The sequence below is a fragment of the Notamacropus eugenii genome, chromosome 3, assembly GCF_028372415.1.
Source record: "Notamacropus eugenii isolate mMacEug1 chromosome 3, mMacEug1.pri_v2, whole genome shotgun sequence".
In the NCBI taxonomy this organism is placed as follows: Eukaryota; Metazoa; Chordata; class Mammalia; order Diprotodontia; family Macropodidae; genus Notamacropus; species Notamacropus eugenii.
Genome location: NC_092874.1, coordinates 332,863,346 through 332,879,349, shown reverse-complemented (window position 1 = coordinate 332,879,349; position 16,004 = coordinate 332,863,346). Strand labels below are relative to the sequence as shown.

Genomic DNA, 16,004 nt, shown 5'->3' with positions numbered 1-16,004 from the left:
CATCACTTAGTGATGAAGAGAGTGGGGAGAGCAGGGGTCATCCAGTGGGTGAGAGCTGGTTTATTCCCTTGTATCCAGAATTCACTTGACTGAAACTTGGGGGGCAGGGAACTTGCAAATATTTCTGGGATACTTAGGAAGCCTGCCCTCTACTCCATTCCTCCTGGCACCATCCCATTAAAATCATGTGTTGGCATCTAGGCCCAGTCTCCTTAAGCTTAGTTGTGTGTTGGCTAGTGTTTGAATGTCATTATTAATATCCGGGTTTGCAGCTAATGAAGACCAGCCAGAGAAGCCTCACTTTGATTCTCGAAGTATAATATTTGAGCTGGATTCCTGCAATGGGAATGGCAAAGTGTGTCTTGTCTACAGGAGGACTTCACCAGGTAAAATACAAGGGGAGGGAGGATATAGTAGAGAAGGTCGTAACTGGGATTCTGGGGTTCCCTAAAAGTGCTGCTTCCCTTCTCCCACCTCTGTTTCACACAGAGGCTTTTGTTTCCTTTTCCAAATACGTAAGTCCCTCCTCTAAGATTAGTCTTTGGAGCAGTTCACAATTTCCCCCAGAGTCATGTTAGCATGACTAAAAGAGCCATTCCCCTTTGACTATCCCTTTATCATATTTACCTTTTAAAGAAAAGCCCTAAGCTTTTGCAAAACTTAGCCCCCACTTCTGAGGAGCAATCTAACGAAAAACATTGGGACAAATTAGAAAAGGGTAAGGAAATAGCCTAATTTCTCATCTCTTTTGTAATGTGCACCTAATTTCATATGGTAGTCCGCCAATAAACATTTATTAAGTGCCTACTATGTTCCAGGCACCGTGCTAAGCACTAGTGATATGAAAATAAAAAGCAAAGGGCAGTCGCTATCCTCGAGGAGCTAAAATGATGATGTGAACCAGCATGGGACAGCAGCCCCTGCGTGAAGACACTGGCCACAGAAGCAGAGAAGCTGGAGCAGGAAGTGAGAGGCATTGTCTGGGCTTCCCCTGGAAAGATAGCAGCCAGCAGTTTACTATATTGAAATACAGTTCTCAAAATATTTAAAAAATAAGTTCACAGACCTCAAGTTAAGAACCCCTGCAGGATTATCCTTGGAAGGCAGAGTATGTTTCTTGTATGCTTAATTTAAATAAATCATATATATGTTTATATACCCCAGATAGATAGCTAGATGTGGATATATATGTATAGGTGTGTAAAATGGACATTCCTCAGAGACTGTCTCTTTCTTTTATTCTATCAGTAGCCAAAGAGAGCAAGATCTGGTTCTTGGACAGAGCTTTGTATTGGCACTTTCTCACGGACAGCTTCACTGCCTACTACCGCCTGCTGATCACCCACTTGGGCCTCCCCCAGTGGCAGTATGCCTTCACCAACTACGGTGTTAGCCCACAGGCTAAGGTAGGAGAAGAAGGTTAAATTCCCTTGGGCCTTTTTGGGCCTTGAAACATCTCTCCCAGATAATCTGGTATGCCTCCTTTTCACTCCCTATTCCTGCTCACCCTTGCCTGGTTCCTCTCATCAGTGATCTCTAGTCTTCTGGAAAATGTGCTGGATGGGGTGGGGGGTGGGGAGCAAATCACTTAACCTCTCTGGCCCTCAGTTTCCTCCTCTCTCCAATGGCATTAATAATTCCTGCCATTCCTATCCCTATTGTCACATGTTGTCAGGAGCCCAGTCATGCCAATGAGAAGCCAGGCAGTCAAGCAACGCACTATGGGAGTTTGCAGGGTTGGTAGGTGCCAGTGATTAGCTTGATCTGTCCCGTCAACTTCTAGGAGTTGTGCAGTGTTTGTAGGAAGAGTTAAATATACATTGGCTTTCTGACTGAAGAGAAAATAATATGAATTAAGAAATGTCTCTCTATAGTCATGCATATTAGGAAGAATAGAGTTCCTTAATAATACGGAAGGAATGATCCAAGAAGTGAAAGACTGAGAGGTGACAAAGGGAAATCGGAGCTAGCTACAGGAAGTTGGTGAGTGAAAAAGTGTGACACATGGGGGAAAGAGAACCACTCACTCTGTGTAGGCCCACTCCTCTGATTCTCTCTCATACTCATGGGTTTGGTCTCCAGAGGGAGTTGCCATCCCAGCTTGTAGGGTGTCCTGTGAGTCTGGGCTTTTAACAGTACAGCTCATGAGCCCTCACTGGTGTGCTTTCCATTAACAAGCAGGCAATAGATGCAACTAGTTCTTAGCAAAGAAATTTTATGTACAGACATGAAGTTAGACTATAATTGTAGTGAGACATACATGTAGATAACACGTGACTATGGCTACTCACATCTCCAGTACTTCAGATCCTTTCATCCTTTCAATAAATACTTAATAAATGCCTTCTATCTATAAGGCAATCTGTTGAGCAATGTTGAGCAAATAATCCCTGCCCTTAATGGCATGTTCTCCTGGGGTGAATATAAGGTATATATCAATAAGCATATCAATATAAGATAATCTGAGAAGGGAGAGAGCGCTAACAAGTAGTGGCATCAAGGAAGGCTTCATAGAGAATGTGTCCTTCACACCAAGCCTGAAAGAAAAATAAGGATTCTGAGAGGTCGAGGTGAGGAGGAAGGGAATTCTAGCCTTGGAGGAGCCTTGTGAACATTGACAAAGGCAGATTTAATGCCAACTTCAGGGAAAGCTAATAGTCCATTGTGACTGAAACAGAAAGGGAATGTACAATGAAACAAGTCTGGGAACTAGTTTGATGATTTTTACTCTAAAGATAATATGGAAACACTGAGGTTTTTAAGAAGATTGACTTGGTCATATTAGTGCCATAGGAAGATTATGTTGGCAGCCTTATGAAAAATGGACTAGGAGATACTGGAAGCAGGAATGCCATTTGAGGACAGTGACAACAGTTTAGGTGAGCAACAAAGAGAAACTGAACCAGGGTCATGGTAAAGCGGTAGATGTGAGAGTAAGATCAGTGAGTAAATTCCCTGTAAGTACCCTCATTCCAGAGTTGGTCAAATTTGAACCGACCCTATGTCAGCGATACAGTGAAGACTGTTCATACACGGGCTGGGAATTAGACTAGATTCTCTCAGGGTCATTTCTAACTCTCTGTGATTCTGTGTAATGGGATTTGAATAATAAAATCAAGGAAATTTCAAGCTAGAAGGACCCTTAGAAATTATTGTCAACTTTCATTTTCTTTTCAACAAGCATTTACTGTGTACCAGGCACACTGTTCTAGATGTTAGAGAGGAGACATTTTCTGCCTTCAAAGAAGTGCAGATAATTCACAGTAAGTAAATATAGGAGACATAAAAAATAGATACATGGTGATGTGCAGAGGTATAAACCACTAGCTCCTAAAGGAGGTAGCCTTTGAGCTACACTTTGAAGGGAGCTAGGGTTCCAGAAGGGCAACGAGGGGGCTCAGTGGATAGAGTGCTAGACATGGACTCAGGAAGACTTAACTTTGTGAGTTCAAATCTGGTCTCAGACACTTCCTAGCCGTGGGACCCTCTTTGCCTCAGTTTCCTCATCTGTAAAATGAGCTAGAAAAAGAAATGGCAAACCACTCCAGTATCTTTGCTGAGAAAACCCCAGAAGGGGTCACAGAGAGTTGGAAATGATTAAACAACTACAAAAGGGGTTCCAAGAAGTGGAGGTGAATGAGAACATTCCAGATATGTAGACCAGATGGAGCAAAGGCAGGGAGGCAGGAAATCTGGACTGGAATCAGATTAAAAGCCAAACAGAAGAGTTTATTCTTTATTCCAAAGACAGTAGGGAGCCACTGATGCTTCTTGGGCAAAAGAGACCATAGTCACCACTGCACTTTAAGTGCTGTCAGTCTGCTGCTTTGTGGAGAATGGATGTAGGGAGACCAAAGAGGAGGCTTTTCCAGTAGTGCTAGTGAGGTGGGGAGGACCTGGTCACCTCCTTCATCTTTATACATGAGAAACCTGAGCCCCAGAGAAGGTCAGTGACTTGCTCAGGGGATGATGGGTAAGGAAGTAAAAGATTTTGACAAAGTTTCCAAGTGCTCTACAAGAGGAGGAGGCATTGTTAGACTGCAGCTTCCCAGAGACTCAGAGGAAGCGGCTTTGAGAAGGAGCTGGTACTGAGACACTCCTCTTAGATGGGGGAACATGTGAAGGCAGGGAACATGTGAAGACAAAGGGCTGGGCCTTGGGCACCCTCCCCCAGGGACAGCCTGCTGTCCCTCCCCCAAGGATGGCCTGCTGTACCCAGGAGCAAGGTCTGGGAGGCCAAGCTCCTGTTTGTCCCTGATCCCTAAGGCTTGGCGCTGCATGACACTGCTGTACAACACTGAGGACAAATGGGGCTTGTCATCACCTTTTAACTCAGAAAGAATTGTGCCCTTCGGTGGTTGTTTCACAGTCTTTTCATCCTCCCCTCTCTGCCTCTGTGCCCCCAGCCCCATCTTCTCCCATGCTGAGCTGGCAGAGATCAGTTTCTCAAACTCTGATTGATGGTTCTTTGTGTGTATCTCTCTCTCCTTCCGTGCAGCAATGGTTCAACATGTATAAACCCATCACCTACAATACCCCGGTACTCACAGAAGAGAATGACTACTTTATAAACAAACTAGACCCCAGTAAAGTGTTCAAGAGTAAGACCAAAACCTTGGCCCCCACCAAAAGAGGGGGAACCCCGAACCCTCCAAGCTCCCAGAAAGGATCATCAAGTTCTTCTTCCACCAAGTCTTCCTCTGCCTCTGGAAACCCTGCCAGAAAGTGAGCTGTCCCAGCCAAATGAGCTCTTCCCTCTGCAGTGGGAGAGTTCAAAGGCTCTTACATTCCCTCTCTCGGGGTGGGCCCAAATCTGAGAGCCTGGGTCCCACCAGAAGGCCCAGGACTGTGCAACCTAGCAAGTGATTGTGTTATGTTGTTCCCACAACCCATCCAAGGGAACAAGGGACAGTTTACTCCCTTCTGGACTTCAGGAAGTGTCTGATGAGACCAATCAGAGAATGCCTCACCCTATCCAGCAGTCATGAAAGCCCATCCTGAGTCACACTCTAAGGAGTTAACAGTCTATCATCTTCCACAGTGACATAGGCCATAGTCATCTGCATTCCACCACCTCTGCTTTTTTCCCTGCATGGAAGTAGTCCTGACACAAGAGAATATCCATTCAGTAACATATTGCTTAACTGGGTTATTGCTGGATAAAAGCTTTGACAGCTGCTGAGAAACCCCAGATCCTTTCCCCTTAGAATTGCCAGACTCAACAGAAAGTTAGAAAAGCCCCCTGCATTTAATTCCTTGTTTGTTTTTCATTATCAATAGAGCCAACCATGAAAGTCTATTCTTCCCTGGTCTGGAGGTGTTTTTACCTCTCAGTGTCTCAAACGGTTTAATTTTTCTATGGTTTACTGCTAAATATGAAATATTTACCTCCGGAAAATTGTTTCGGAATAAAAATGAACCTGCCTAGCCATTTTAAACGGCTTCTGTCTAATTGCTTGGGAGAATTCACTGAAATTTTAACTTCTTTATTGCACTGAGTTAATAATCCCAGTAGCTGGAGCAGATTTATTTCAGGATAAGAGATGGCCATGTGAATGCAGAGAACTGTGGGATGGATGGTGGACCCATCCCCCAGATAGCAAAAAAAAAAAATAGTACTTACATAGTATGTTAAAGTTTCCAAAGCATTTACATATTTTACCTCATTTGATCCCCACAACAATCTGGCAAGATAGGTGCTATCTCCATTTTACAGATGAGATAAATAGTCTGATGAGGTCACACAACTAGTAAATATCCAAGGCAAGACTTTAACTCAAGTCTTATTGACCATTAATCTAGCTTTCTATTTACTAATCCATCTCATTTTACAGATAGAGAGGGGATCAAATAATAACAGCCAGCATTTTTTTCATTTTTCTTTTTTTTAATATTTTCCCTCCAATTATGTGTAAAAACAATTTTAACATTCTTTTTTTTTTTTTCAAATTTTGAGTTCCAAATTCTCTCCCTCACTCTCTTCCCTCCCCCACATTGAGAAGGCAAGTAATTTGACATGGGTTATTTATGTATAGTCATGCAAAGCACATTTCCATGTAAGGTATGCTGTGAAAGAAAATGCAGAACACCGCTCCCCCAAAAAAATAAAGTAAAGAAAAAATGTCTTTGATCTGTATTCAGGCTCTGTCAGTTCTTTCTCTGGAGATGGACAGCACCTTTCATCATAAGTCTTTCAGAATTGTCTTGGATCATTATACTGCTGAGAATAGCCAAGACATTCACAGTTCTTCATTGAACAATGTTGCTGTTACTGTGTGCAATGTTCTCCTGGTTCTGTTCACTTCACTTTGCATCAGTACATGTAAATCTTTCTAGATTTTTCTGAAAGCATCCTGCTTGTCGTTTCTCATAGCACAATAGTCTTGCATCACAATCATATACCACAGCTTGTTTAGTCATTGCCCACTTCATGGGCATCCCCTCAATTTCCAATTCTTTGCCACTACTGAAAAAGCTGCTATAAATATTTTTGTTTTTTATCTCTTTAGGATACTGACCTAGTAGTGGTATTGCTGGGTCAAAGGGTGTGTGCATGGTATTATAGTCCTTTGGTCATAGTTCTAAATTGAAGAGCCAGGATTTTAATCTGGGTCCTCAATCCAAATCCACTGCTTTTTTACTGTGCTGTACTACCTCAACCTTGGACATGATCAGGTGATGTTTTAGATAACAGCTAATTTATCTCCCCAATTGTTTGACTCAGTGAAATATTCAGAGCAGTTCTTAGATTTCTGGCTCATAGTGATCATCAGGAGGATAGGGATGTATGTAGGGGAGGAAACCACTACTTGAAGGCATTAAAAAAAAACTTAAAGTTTTAAAAGATTTTTCAATAAACAAGCGTTTGTTTTCTCTTCCTCCCATCTTCCCCCAATTAAAAAAAAATACAACTTTTGTAACAAAAAAGTATAGTCAAGCACAAAAAGTCCCCCAAAAAGTGTGTTATGCACCTTGAGTCCATTACTGTGTTAAGAAGTGAATAAGCCTGCTTCATCTCAATCCTCTAGAATTATGGTTAGCCACGGTACTGATCAAATCCTGCCCCCAGACATTAAGTAGTTCTGTGACCCTAGGCATGTCACTTAACTTCTGTTTCCCTTAATCCACTGGAGAAGGAAATGGCAAACCACTCCAATGTCTTTGCCAAGAAAACCCCATACAGGGCTGCGAAGAGTCAGACACAACTAAATAATTGAACAACTGCACTGATTAGAGTCCTTAAGACTTTCAGATGTATTTTTCTTGACCATGGTTGGGCCATAGGCCTCCACACTCAGTTGGAATCAGCCTCTCAGGTGAGAAAGGACTCCTATCTCATCAGCCATCACCTGCTCCCCTACAGAGGATTCCCCCTCCCCCCATCATCCTGGCAAGTTGTGTGCCAGAGCCCTTAGAGCAGGGGTGGGGAACCTGTGTCCTCAAGGCCACATGTGGCCCTCTAAGCCCTCAAGTATGGCCCTTTGACAGAATCCAAACCTTAATAAAAGGATTTGTTCTGTAAAACTTAGTCGAAAGGCCACACCCAAGGACCTAGAAGGCCACATATGGCCTCAAGGCCACAAAATCCCCACCCCTGCCTTAGAGTTTCCCAAACAAGTAGCACCATCCAGTCACATGACCCACCACATAGTAATCTTTCTCCTGATTGAGGAAGACAGTAGAGAGAATGTTGCAAAGAACTTCCACTTTGCAAGAAGGAGAAATTCAAAGTGATGAGAAAGAAAGGGAGGAAAAACAGAAGTGCTGATAAAACAGGCTGTATCCAGTGTGTCTAGCAAAAAAACAATGCTTTACAATGATAATTTAGTGACTGTATTGTCCTCCTGGTTCCACTCACTTCGTCTGCATCAATTCATGCAAGTGTTTTCAGATTTCCCTGAAGCCATCCCTTTAATCATTACTTATAGCATAACAGTATTCTTCTACATTTACATGTTTTCATTTAAAACACATCTAAAGTTAAAAAGTGGCTCAAGATTGCTAGTTAGTGGTTAATCTATCCACAAATGTGGAGATTTGATTTGATTTCACTTTTTGATATTAACTCACATAAAAGTTTACAAAGCATTTTCCTCACAATTCTGTAATTTAGGTTGGGCAAATATTATCTTACTTTACGGATGGGAGAAGCAACTTGGCATTATGCCCAGCAAGGTGACCTTGGAGCCAAGAAGACTTTAATTCAAATACCACCTTTGATGCCTCCCGGCTGGGTCACCTTAATCAAACCGCTTAACCTCTGAGTACCCTAGACCAGTGAGAGTCAAATTCAAATAGAAATGGAGGGCTACATATTGATTTAGAAAACCACAAATTAACATTATGTTTCACTGCACTTTTATATTTTTTGTTAAACATTGCCCCAATTACCTTTTAATCTGGTTCTTCATTTAGTGGAATCTCTACCCTAGGTACAATATTGATGAACTTCTCTGGGCAACCAAATTTTGACATAATTTTCGACAAGCCCTCACGACTAACTGTGTCAAAGGCCTTGGTCAGATCTACAAACATTGTGTACAGACCTCTGTTCTGCTCCTGGCATTTCTCCTGGAGTTGTTGGGCAGAAAACACCATATCAACTGTTCCTTGGCCCTTTCTGAAGTCTTAGGAAGATTCTGAGGATCACCTGGCAGGATAAGGTATCAGACACTGAAGTACTTGCTCAAGCAGAACTGCCAAGTATAGAAACTATGCTTCAGAGAGCACAACTCCAATGGGCTGGCCACATTGTTCAAATGCAGAATGTACACTTGCCAAAAAGACTATTTTATGGAGAACTTGCATGGGGCAGGAGATCACATGGTGGTCAGAAGAAACAATACACTCTCAAGGTCTCTCTCAATAACTTTGGATTTGACTGTGCAACATGGGAGACACTAGCACAGGACCCCTCAGCATGGTGTGCCCACATAAGAAAAGGTACTGTGCTCTTTGAGCAAAGCAGAATTGAGACAGCACAAGGTAAATGCAGGATGTGCAAATTTGGGATACCCACCCCAAATATTCACATGGACTATCTGTGCCCAACCTGTGGTAGAGCATTCTGAGCTTGTATTGGTCTGATCAGCCACAGCCAGACACACTAAAACTTGAGTTTATCATGGTGATGTCATTTTGGTCCTCTTGGAAGACGAAGGACAACAACCAACCAACCAACCCTAGGTAGAGCTTCCTTTAAGTCCTAACTAAAATCCCACCTTCTACAGGAAGCCTTCCCTTGTGATGCCAGTGTTTTCCCTTTTTTAATTATTTCCTATTTGTCTTGTATTGCGATTATTATCCTGCTTGGGACAACTAAGTGGTGCAGTGAATGGAGTGCTGGACCAGGAATTGAGAAGACTATCTTCCTGAATTCAAATCTGACCTCAGACACCACAAACTGTGTGACCCTGGGCAAGTCACTTCACTGTCTGCCTCATTTCCTCATCTATAAAATGAGAAGGAAATGGCAAACCACTGCAGTATCTTTGCCAAGAAAACCTCAAATGAGGTCACAAAGAGTCAAACATAACTGAACAACAGTAACTTGCTGTGTGAGTGTGTATATATGTGTGTACATAGATATGTATGTATATAGACATGCATTTGGTCTCCCCCATTAGATTCTTTGAGGAACTGTCTTTTGTCTTTTTTTTTTTTTGTATCCCCCGTGCTTAGCACAATGCCTGGCACCTAGTGGGTGCTTAATAAATGTTGATTGGTTGATTGATAGATAGACAACTCTCTAAGACTATAAATTTCAGAGAAAGTACCAACCTGCATTGGTAGAGAATGTTTTCTCACCAGTTTCCAATACTAATGAAATCATAGGCATAAGGAGTATATAAATCTTTCAGGTTTACAAAGCACTTTACTCAATTCTCTTAGTTATGTAGGGGGCAGCTAAGTGGTTCAGTGGATAGAGCAGTAGCCCTAGAGTCAGGTAGACCCGAGTTTAAATCTGAACTCAGACACAGTAAGTGTCTAGCTGTGTGACCGTGAGCAAGTCACTTAACCTATTTGCTTCAGTTTGTCATTTGCCTCCTCTGTAAAATAAACTAAAGAAGCAAATGGCAAATCACTCCAGTATCGCTGCCATGGTCATGTAGAGTTGAACACAACTGAACAATAGTGTCATTATCCCTATTTTATGGACAAGAAAACTGAAGTTCAGAAAAATAAGTGACTTGTGGAGACCAGGCGTCCAAGCTCACTGGTCTTATGAGAAATGTCTTTTTATACAGGTTTCTTAGGCCAGCTTCTAGAGAGATGTGTCCACTTTATCCACGAGGAGTAGAAGTATGATTCTCTACAGGGAGTACAGAACCAGAACCCAGATAAACCTATAAAGAACAGCTGTCTAAAGCTAAAGGCATGGAATTCCATGGAGAAAGACCAAGAACGAGTGAGTCCTGAGACCAAGGAGTAAAGTTCATGTGGCGCCAAACAGAGCATGTTAAAATGGTTAAGCACTTAATGACAATTGTGTGAATTCTCTCTCTTCCTCTCAGCTTCCTTCCTCCATTTTCATTAATAGACCGTTGGCTGGGCAACCAATTCCCAGCTTCATCACTTTTACCAAAAGAAGCATTGTCTCAGGCTGCCCTCCCCCATGGCCCAAGGCCAGGAATCCAGGCATCACTTGATTTTTGACCAGTGAGTTTAAATTTATTCTTTCTTTTTCTTCTTAAGTTGGGGAGTGGGGGAGAGTGGAGGGAAGACAGGGAGGACTGTTTACCAAATCTTTTATAATCTAAGAGCTTAGAGCACTATCTTTAGAAATTTATGGAATATCCCCTCCTCTTCTCCACCCTCACTCCTCCTTCTACCTTGGATTTGAACTCAAGCAACTTGGATTCAAATCCCAACACAGATACTTGTCATGTGATCACGCACAAGTCAATTGAACCCAAACCTCTGTTTCTTTATCTGTAAAATGAGAAGAAAAATTCTTGAATCATCTAGCTCACAGGTGATAAATGCTTTGTTAACATATAAATCTGGGTCGTTATTAGTGCCCTTATGATTAACCTCATTAACCAAGGAGCAGTACCTATAGTTCTAGGCTTCCCTGGTCCTTCCCTCCTTTGCCCTCCCCAACCTCCCCACACCAGCACCCAAGTGGAAAGTTCTTTGAATTGCTGTGGTAGTACAAAAATCTTCCCTGATTTGGGGAGCCTAGTGTTACTTATGGCACTCTGGACCTACCTCATCTTCCTACTTAACATCACTTCTTCCTTCTTTTCTGAAAACTTTCATGTCTGTCTCGTTTGTAGAGAAGGGACCTAACCAGCGAGTCCCCAGCACGCCCTGGTCTGTAAATGGGAAACCAGCCCTTCACCTTCTAGGATTTCTTCTTTGCCCGTTTTTGTTCGTCAGCAGTCATATATTAAGTTCCTACAGGGTGCCAGAAATTCAGAAATGTTGCTAACCTGGGGGGATACAAAGAAAGCCCTCCAAGGAGCTCACAATCTAACGGGGGAGGAAGGGAAAGGGGGGAGATGACATGCAAACCACAACATATAGAACTAGTGATCCTCACAGAAGCACGGCGCTAGCATTAAGAGGAACCAGGAAAGGCATCCTATAGAGGTTGAAATTTTAGCTCAGACTTCAAGGAACTCAGGGAAGCCATAAGGAGAGAGAGCATTCTAGTACCAGATGTAACAAGTTGGGGGGTGGAGGGTCTTGGACAAGGAACAGAAAACTATTGGATGGGGTGGGGATGGGGCAAGTGGAGAGGAGGGCAGGGATTGAGGCAGGAAAGGTTAGTACTGAGTTAGTTTGGTTTAGCACCCTGGTGATAGATAGTGAGCATCTGCCTAAGCCTTCTGTCTGTGGAAGAGAAATGCTGTGGGAATTGGCTCTTAGGTAACCTGAGTTCCCTAGGTTGGGAAGTCAGGAACCAGACCCTCAGGTGGGGGGGTGTGGTGTGTGAAGTGAGACAGAGAGAAAGAGAAAATATGAGAATTTTCTGAAGGAGAAAGAAAAGGGTTTTGAACATGGTTCTGTATAGTGCCTTGGTTGGAAAGCAGAGCCATCATATTCATTTTCAGTGGGATGAAATAAAGGCTGTCCTATAATCAGTATTTGTGCTGTACATCTAGGAGGCGAAAGGATTCCTTTAATTGAAGAAAACTTAAACACAAGCTACAACTATGAACTTTATTTTGAAGATGGTCCTTGAATTTACTACATGTGGAAGAAATGGGCAAGAGAAAGACTCTCTTGGAGATCTGTCCACCTCCAGGATCATACCCAGTTTCTGTGAGCCCAGAGTTCCTGAGGTGACCTCATTCACATTGACAATGTAAACTTTTATTCAACTAAACATCTATTAATTGCTTACCAAAAACAAGACATTGTATTGTGGGGCTGTTGATTTCATAATCAGGAGCCTCTTCTGAACTACTTGCGCCTTCATTCATGGGATCGTTGACTCAGAGTTGGCTTAGAGTACATAGGGTCCAAACTTTCACTTTACAAACAAGGAAATTGAGACAAACAGAAGTTCAGTGATTTGGCCAAGGTCACACAGCTAGTAAATGTCTAAGGCCAGAATCTGAATCCAGGTCTCCTTGACTCCAAGTCTACCCACTAGACTAAATCAACCTGCCTCTGTAATAACCTCTTCCATTTCAGTGCAGTAGAACTTTTAAAAACCTCTCTAGTATACTTGCATATTATTTTGTATTTTATTTCTCCATGAATGTGTCATTTCCCCCAGTTAGTTTGTAAGTGGCAAGTAGATTACACAGTGGATAGAGTTGGGCCTGGAATCAGGAAGACTTGAGTTTAAATCTGGCCTCAGATATTTACTGGGCAAATCTTTGCCTTAGTTTCCTGAACTGTAAAATGGGGATAACCTATCTCCCAGGGTTGTTGTGAGAGTCAGATGAGTTAATATTTGTGAAAATGCTTAGCACAGTACCTGGCATGTAGGCACTTATATAATAAAGGTTTACTGCTTTCCCTTTGAACACCTATCAGCACACCCTACTTTCTGGAATGCTCTGGACCCATTCCATATTTCCCTATTAAAATTCCTCTCTGCCATTCACAGCTTCTTCTTCCTACAAATCTCACCCCCTAAGCCTTGACCAAATGTGATCTCTCCCTCTTTGGAATCTAATACACTTTGTATCCCTGTGATGACACCCTCCCTATTCTGCCTCATAGTAGAGGCATTTCTGCATATGTGTAAAATGAGGGACTACTCATAGCGAGCCAGTCCTTAGAAGTGTACTATCAACTCTTCCTGGGACCTGTATATGTGAAGACTTGGGAGCCTGCATCTGGGACCACAGGACGGTGCATGATGGAAGGGCTCTGCCCGGCTTCAGACAATATGCAGGTATTCCGTGAATGTTTTATCAGCTAACTTCAAAGTGACAGAAAGTCTCCCAAAGGTCATAAATCCACCCCCAGAGGTCTAGTGATGGGAGCCCATGGTGAAATCTGTCAGTAACTAAGCCTGAACAGGAGCCTGTCCTGATGATCTGCTTGATCCAACCCAGCAATAGATTGACTAGGCAGCTGGAAAAAAATCTTTTACAAGTCATTCTAACCCCGTCTTCCAGGGGGGGTCGGGGGGCTTGCCGATTCTTGGGATCCAGGCCCAGAAGTTTCATCGTACCTCATCTTCTGGCACCACTGTTCTGCTGAAGGCTGCTCTGGGACAGAAAACAACCAGACCTTGTTTCCAAATTCCAGGAGCCTCTTTCTAGACTGAACCTCATTTTCCCAGTTCCCTCTGAATAGGATAGAGCTCACTCTTCATCCCTCACCACTTTAAGGCATGAACTACGAGCAATGTGGTATGATGTTTAGAGCCCTAGTCTGGACAGAGTACACGGAAGAGTCGGAGTGGAATCTTGTCTCAGACATTCATCACCCCCATTCTCACAGTTATCTTCATTCTCTAATGGCTTTCTTCTCTACTTCCAACAAAGCTCTCCTCTCTTTTGTGACTAGACTCCTCCTACAATACATAGAAAAAGTCACCTACAATAGGTACCTCCACTTCATCTCCACAGCCTGACTTCTGACCTCATCATTCAGCTCAAACTGCTCTCTCCAGAGTCAACAATGATCTCTCTCTCTCTCTCTCTCTCTCTCTCTCTCTCTCTTTCTCTCTCTCTCTCTCTCTCTTTTTAGGCAATCAAGATTAAGTAACTTGCCCACAGTCACACAGCTGGTGTCTGAGGTCGGATCTGAACTCAGGTCTGTCCTGATTCCAGGGCTGGAGCTCTATCCACTACACCACCGACCTGCCTCTACAATATCTCTTAATCACAAAACCTAATGGTCTTTTATCAGTCCTCATACATCTTAATTTTTCTGCAGCCTTTGATAGTCACCCTCTTCACCTTGATGCTTTCATCTCTATAGATTTTTGTGAAACAATAAAGGTATTCCTCCTACCTGTATGACCATTGCCTCTTGATGCTCTTTGCTGGATCTTCATCTAAGTCACAGGTTCCCAGACTTATTTGGCCTACCACCCCATTTTCAAAAAAAATTACTAGGTGCCTTCTTTAATCCTTTAATGAAATATTAAATTTTAATATACAATATTTAATATATAATAAAATTTAATTAAAGTAAAATTTAATCATTTAATGAAATGGGTCATTTGAAAAAATATAATTTTTTTTAAAATGACACATCTTAAATTTAAAAATTTATTGTAAATTTGTGGGGTTTTTCCTGCATTGAAATTTTGGTGAAACAATATTGCATCATGTAACCATATAGTATTGTGTTGCAAACAAATCGTTACATGAACATATTCCTGCCTGTGCATTCTGAACTTCCTGATAATGTGCAATATGCTCACCTGCCAACACTTGCTTGTTAAGACCTGTTGTCGGATTTGACCACTATCAGTTATAGCTTGCATTTTGTGTGTTTATCTGGAAAATAATGTAATCACTATGACTTTAACTCTGTTACACAACAGATGAAACAGGTTTTTCAGAATTTTCTTCTCTTCTTTCCTTATGCTTCCACCACTCCTTATTGTTATTCAGTGCCCCCCAATTACACCAGAGGTTACTACCATTCCCTTCATCTATATAGTGTCCCCCCCACTCAGAGGCAGTATCATTCACTTTGGAAACCTCTGAATTCACAAACTGTGGGTATCATCCAGGACTCTGTCCTGGGCCTTCTTTCTATGTCCTGTTTTTCTTGGTGATGTCAACAGCTCCCATGAATGCAATTATGCTCTTTGTTCAGATGATTCTCATATCTACTTATCCAATACTAACTTCTCTTTAGACACATCTCCAAGTTCCTGTTGTATATCTCAAACTGGATAATAACTTTAATATCTTAAACTCAGCTCATCCAAGACTGTACTCATTCTCTTTCCTGCTCAAGCCCTCCCTTCTTCCTAACTTTTCTATTGTTGTTGCTGAGGACCTCACCATCCTCCCAGTCACCCATGTTTCCCAATCTAAGTGTCACCCTCAACTCCTCACTCTTGCCTTCATATCCAATCAGTGATCAAATCCTACCAGTTTTATTTTCATAACCTCTCATATATGTTCTCTACTCTGACACCTCAATCTCCCCACCCCTATAAAGGCCCTTAAAACTTTCTCCCATACCTTATCTTTTTTGACTTGTTTCTGATCTTTATTGACCTCTTTGTTTTCACACAAGACACTCCATCTCCCAACTCCGTGTAATTTTCACAAGTTTTTCATCTTGCCTTGAATTTTCTCTCTCATCTCTGCCTCCTGGCTTGCCTAACTTCCTTCAAATCCCAACTAAAATCCTTCCCAATCCCCCTTAATACTAATGCTTTTCCTCTGTACCTGTATGTGTCTTATTTGTACATACTGTTTGCACGTTGTCTCCTCCATTAAAATGTGAGCTTCTTGAGAACAAGGACTGCCTTTTGCTTTACTTTATATCCCTAGTACTTACTTAGCACATGCCTGACTCATAGTATGCTAGATGCTGATTGACCCTGAGCTAGTCACAACCTCTTG

General features: G+C 42.2%; 1 protein-coding gene across 9 annotated transcripts in view; it reads left to right on the top strand.

Annotated features, from left to right (window-relative positions):
- Window positions 1-12,357, top strand: part of LOC140496794 (tubulin polyglutamylase complex subunit 2-like) — a 36,896-nt gene extending 24,539 nt beyond the window's left edge. For 4 of the 9 annotated variants that reach the window (XM_072597027.1, XM_072597025.1, XM_072597020.1 and 1 more), the window contains 3 exons: window positions 273-386; window positions 1,249-1,406; window positions 4,499-6,136. In XM_072597027.1, coding sequence (XP_072453128.1) covers window positions 273-386; window positions 1,249-1,406; window positions 4,499-4,729 — 503 coding nt within the window. In that variant the 3' untranslated portion in view covers window positions 4,730-6,136. Of the gene's footprint in view, window positions 1-272; window positions 387-818; window positions 1,109-1,248; window positions 1,407-4,498; window positions 6,137-10,247; window positions 10,660-12,110 lie in introns of those variants that run through there. The other 5 variants (XM_072597022.1, XM_072597021.1, XR_011964399.1 and 2 more) reach the window with 4 other exon arrangements.
- Window positions 12,358-16,004: the final 3,647 nt, after the last annotated feature.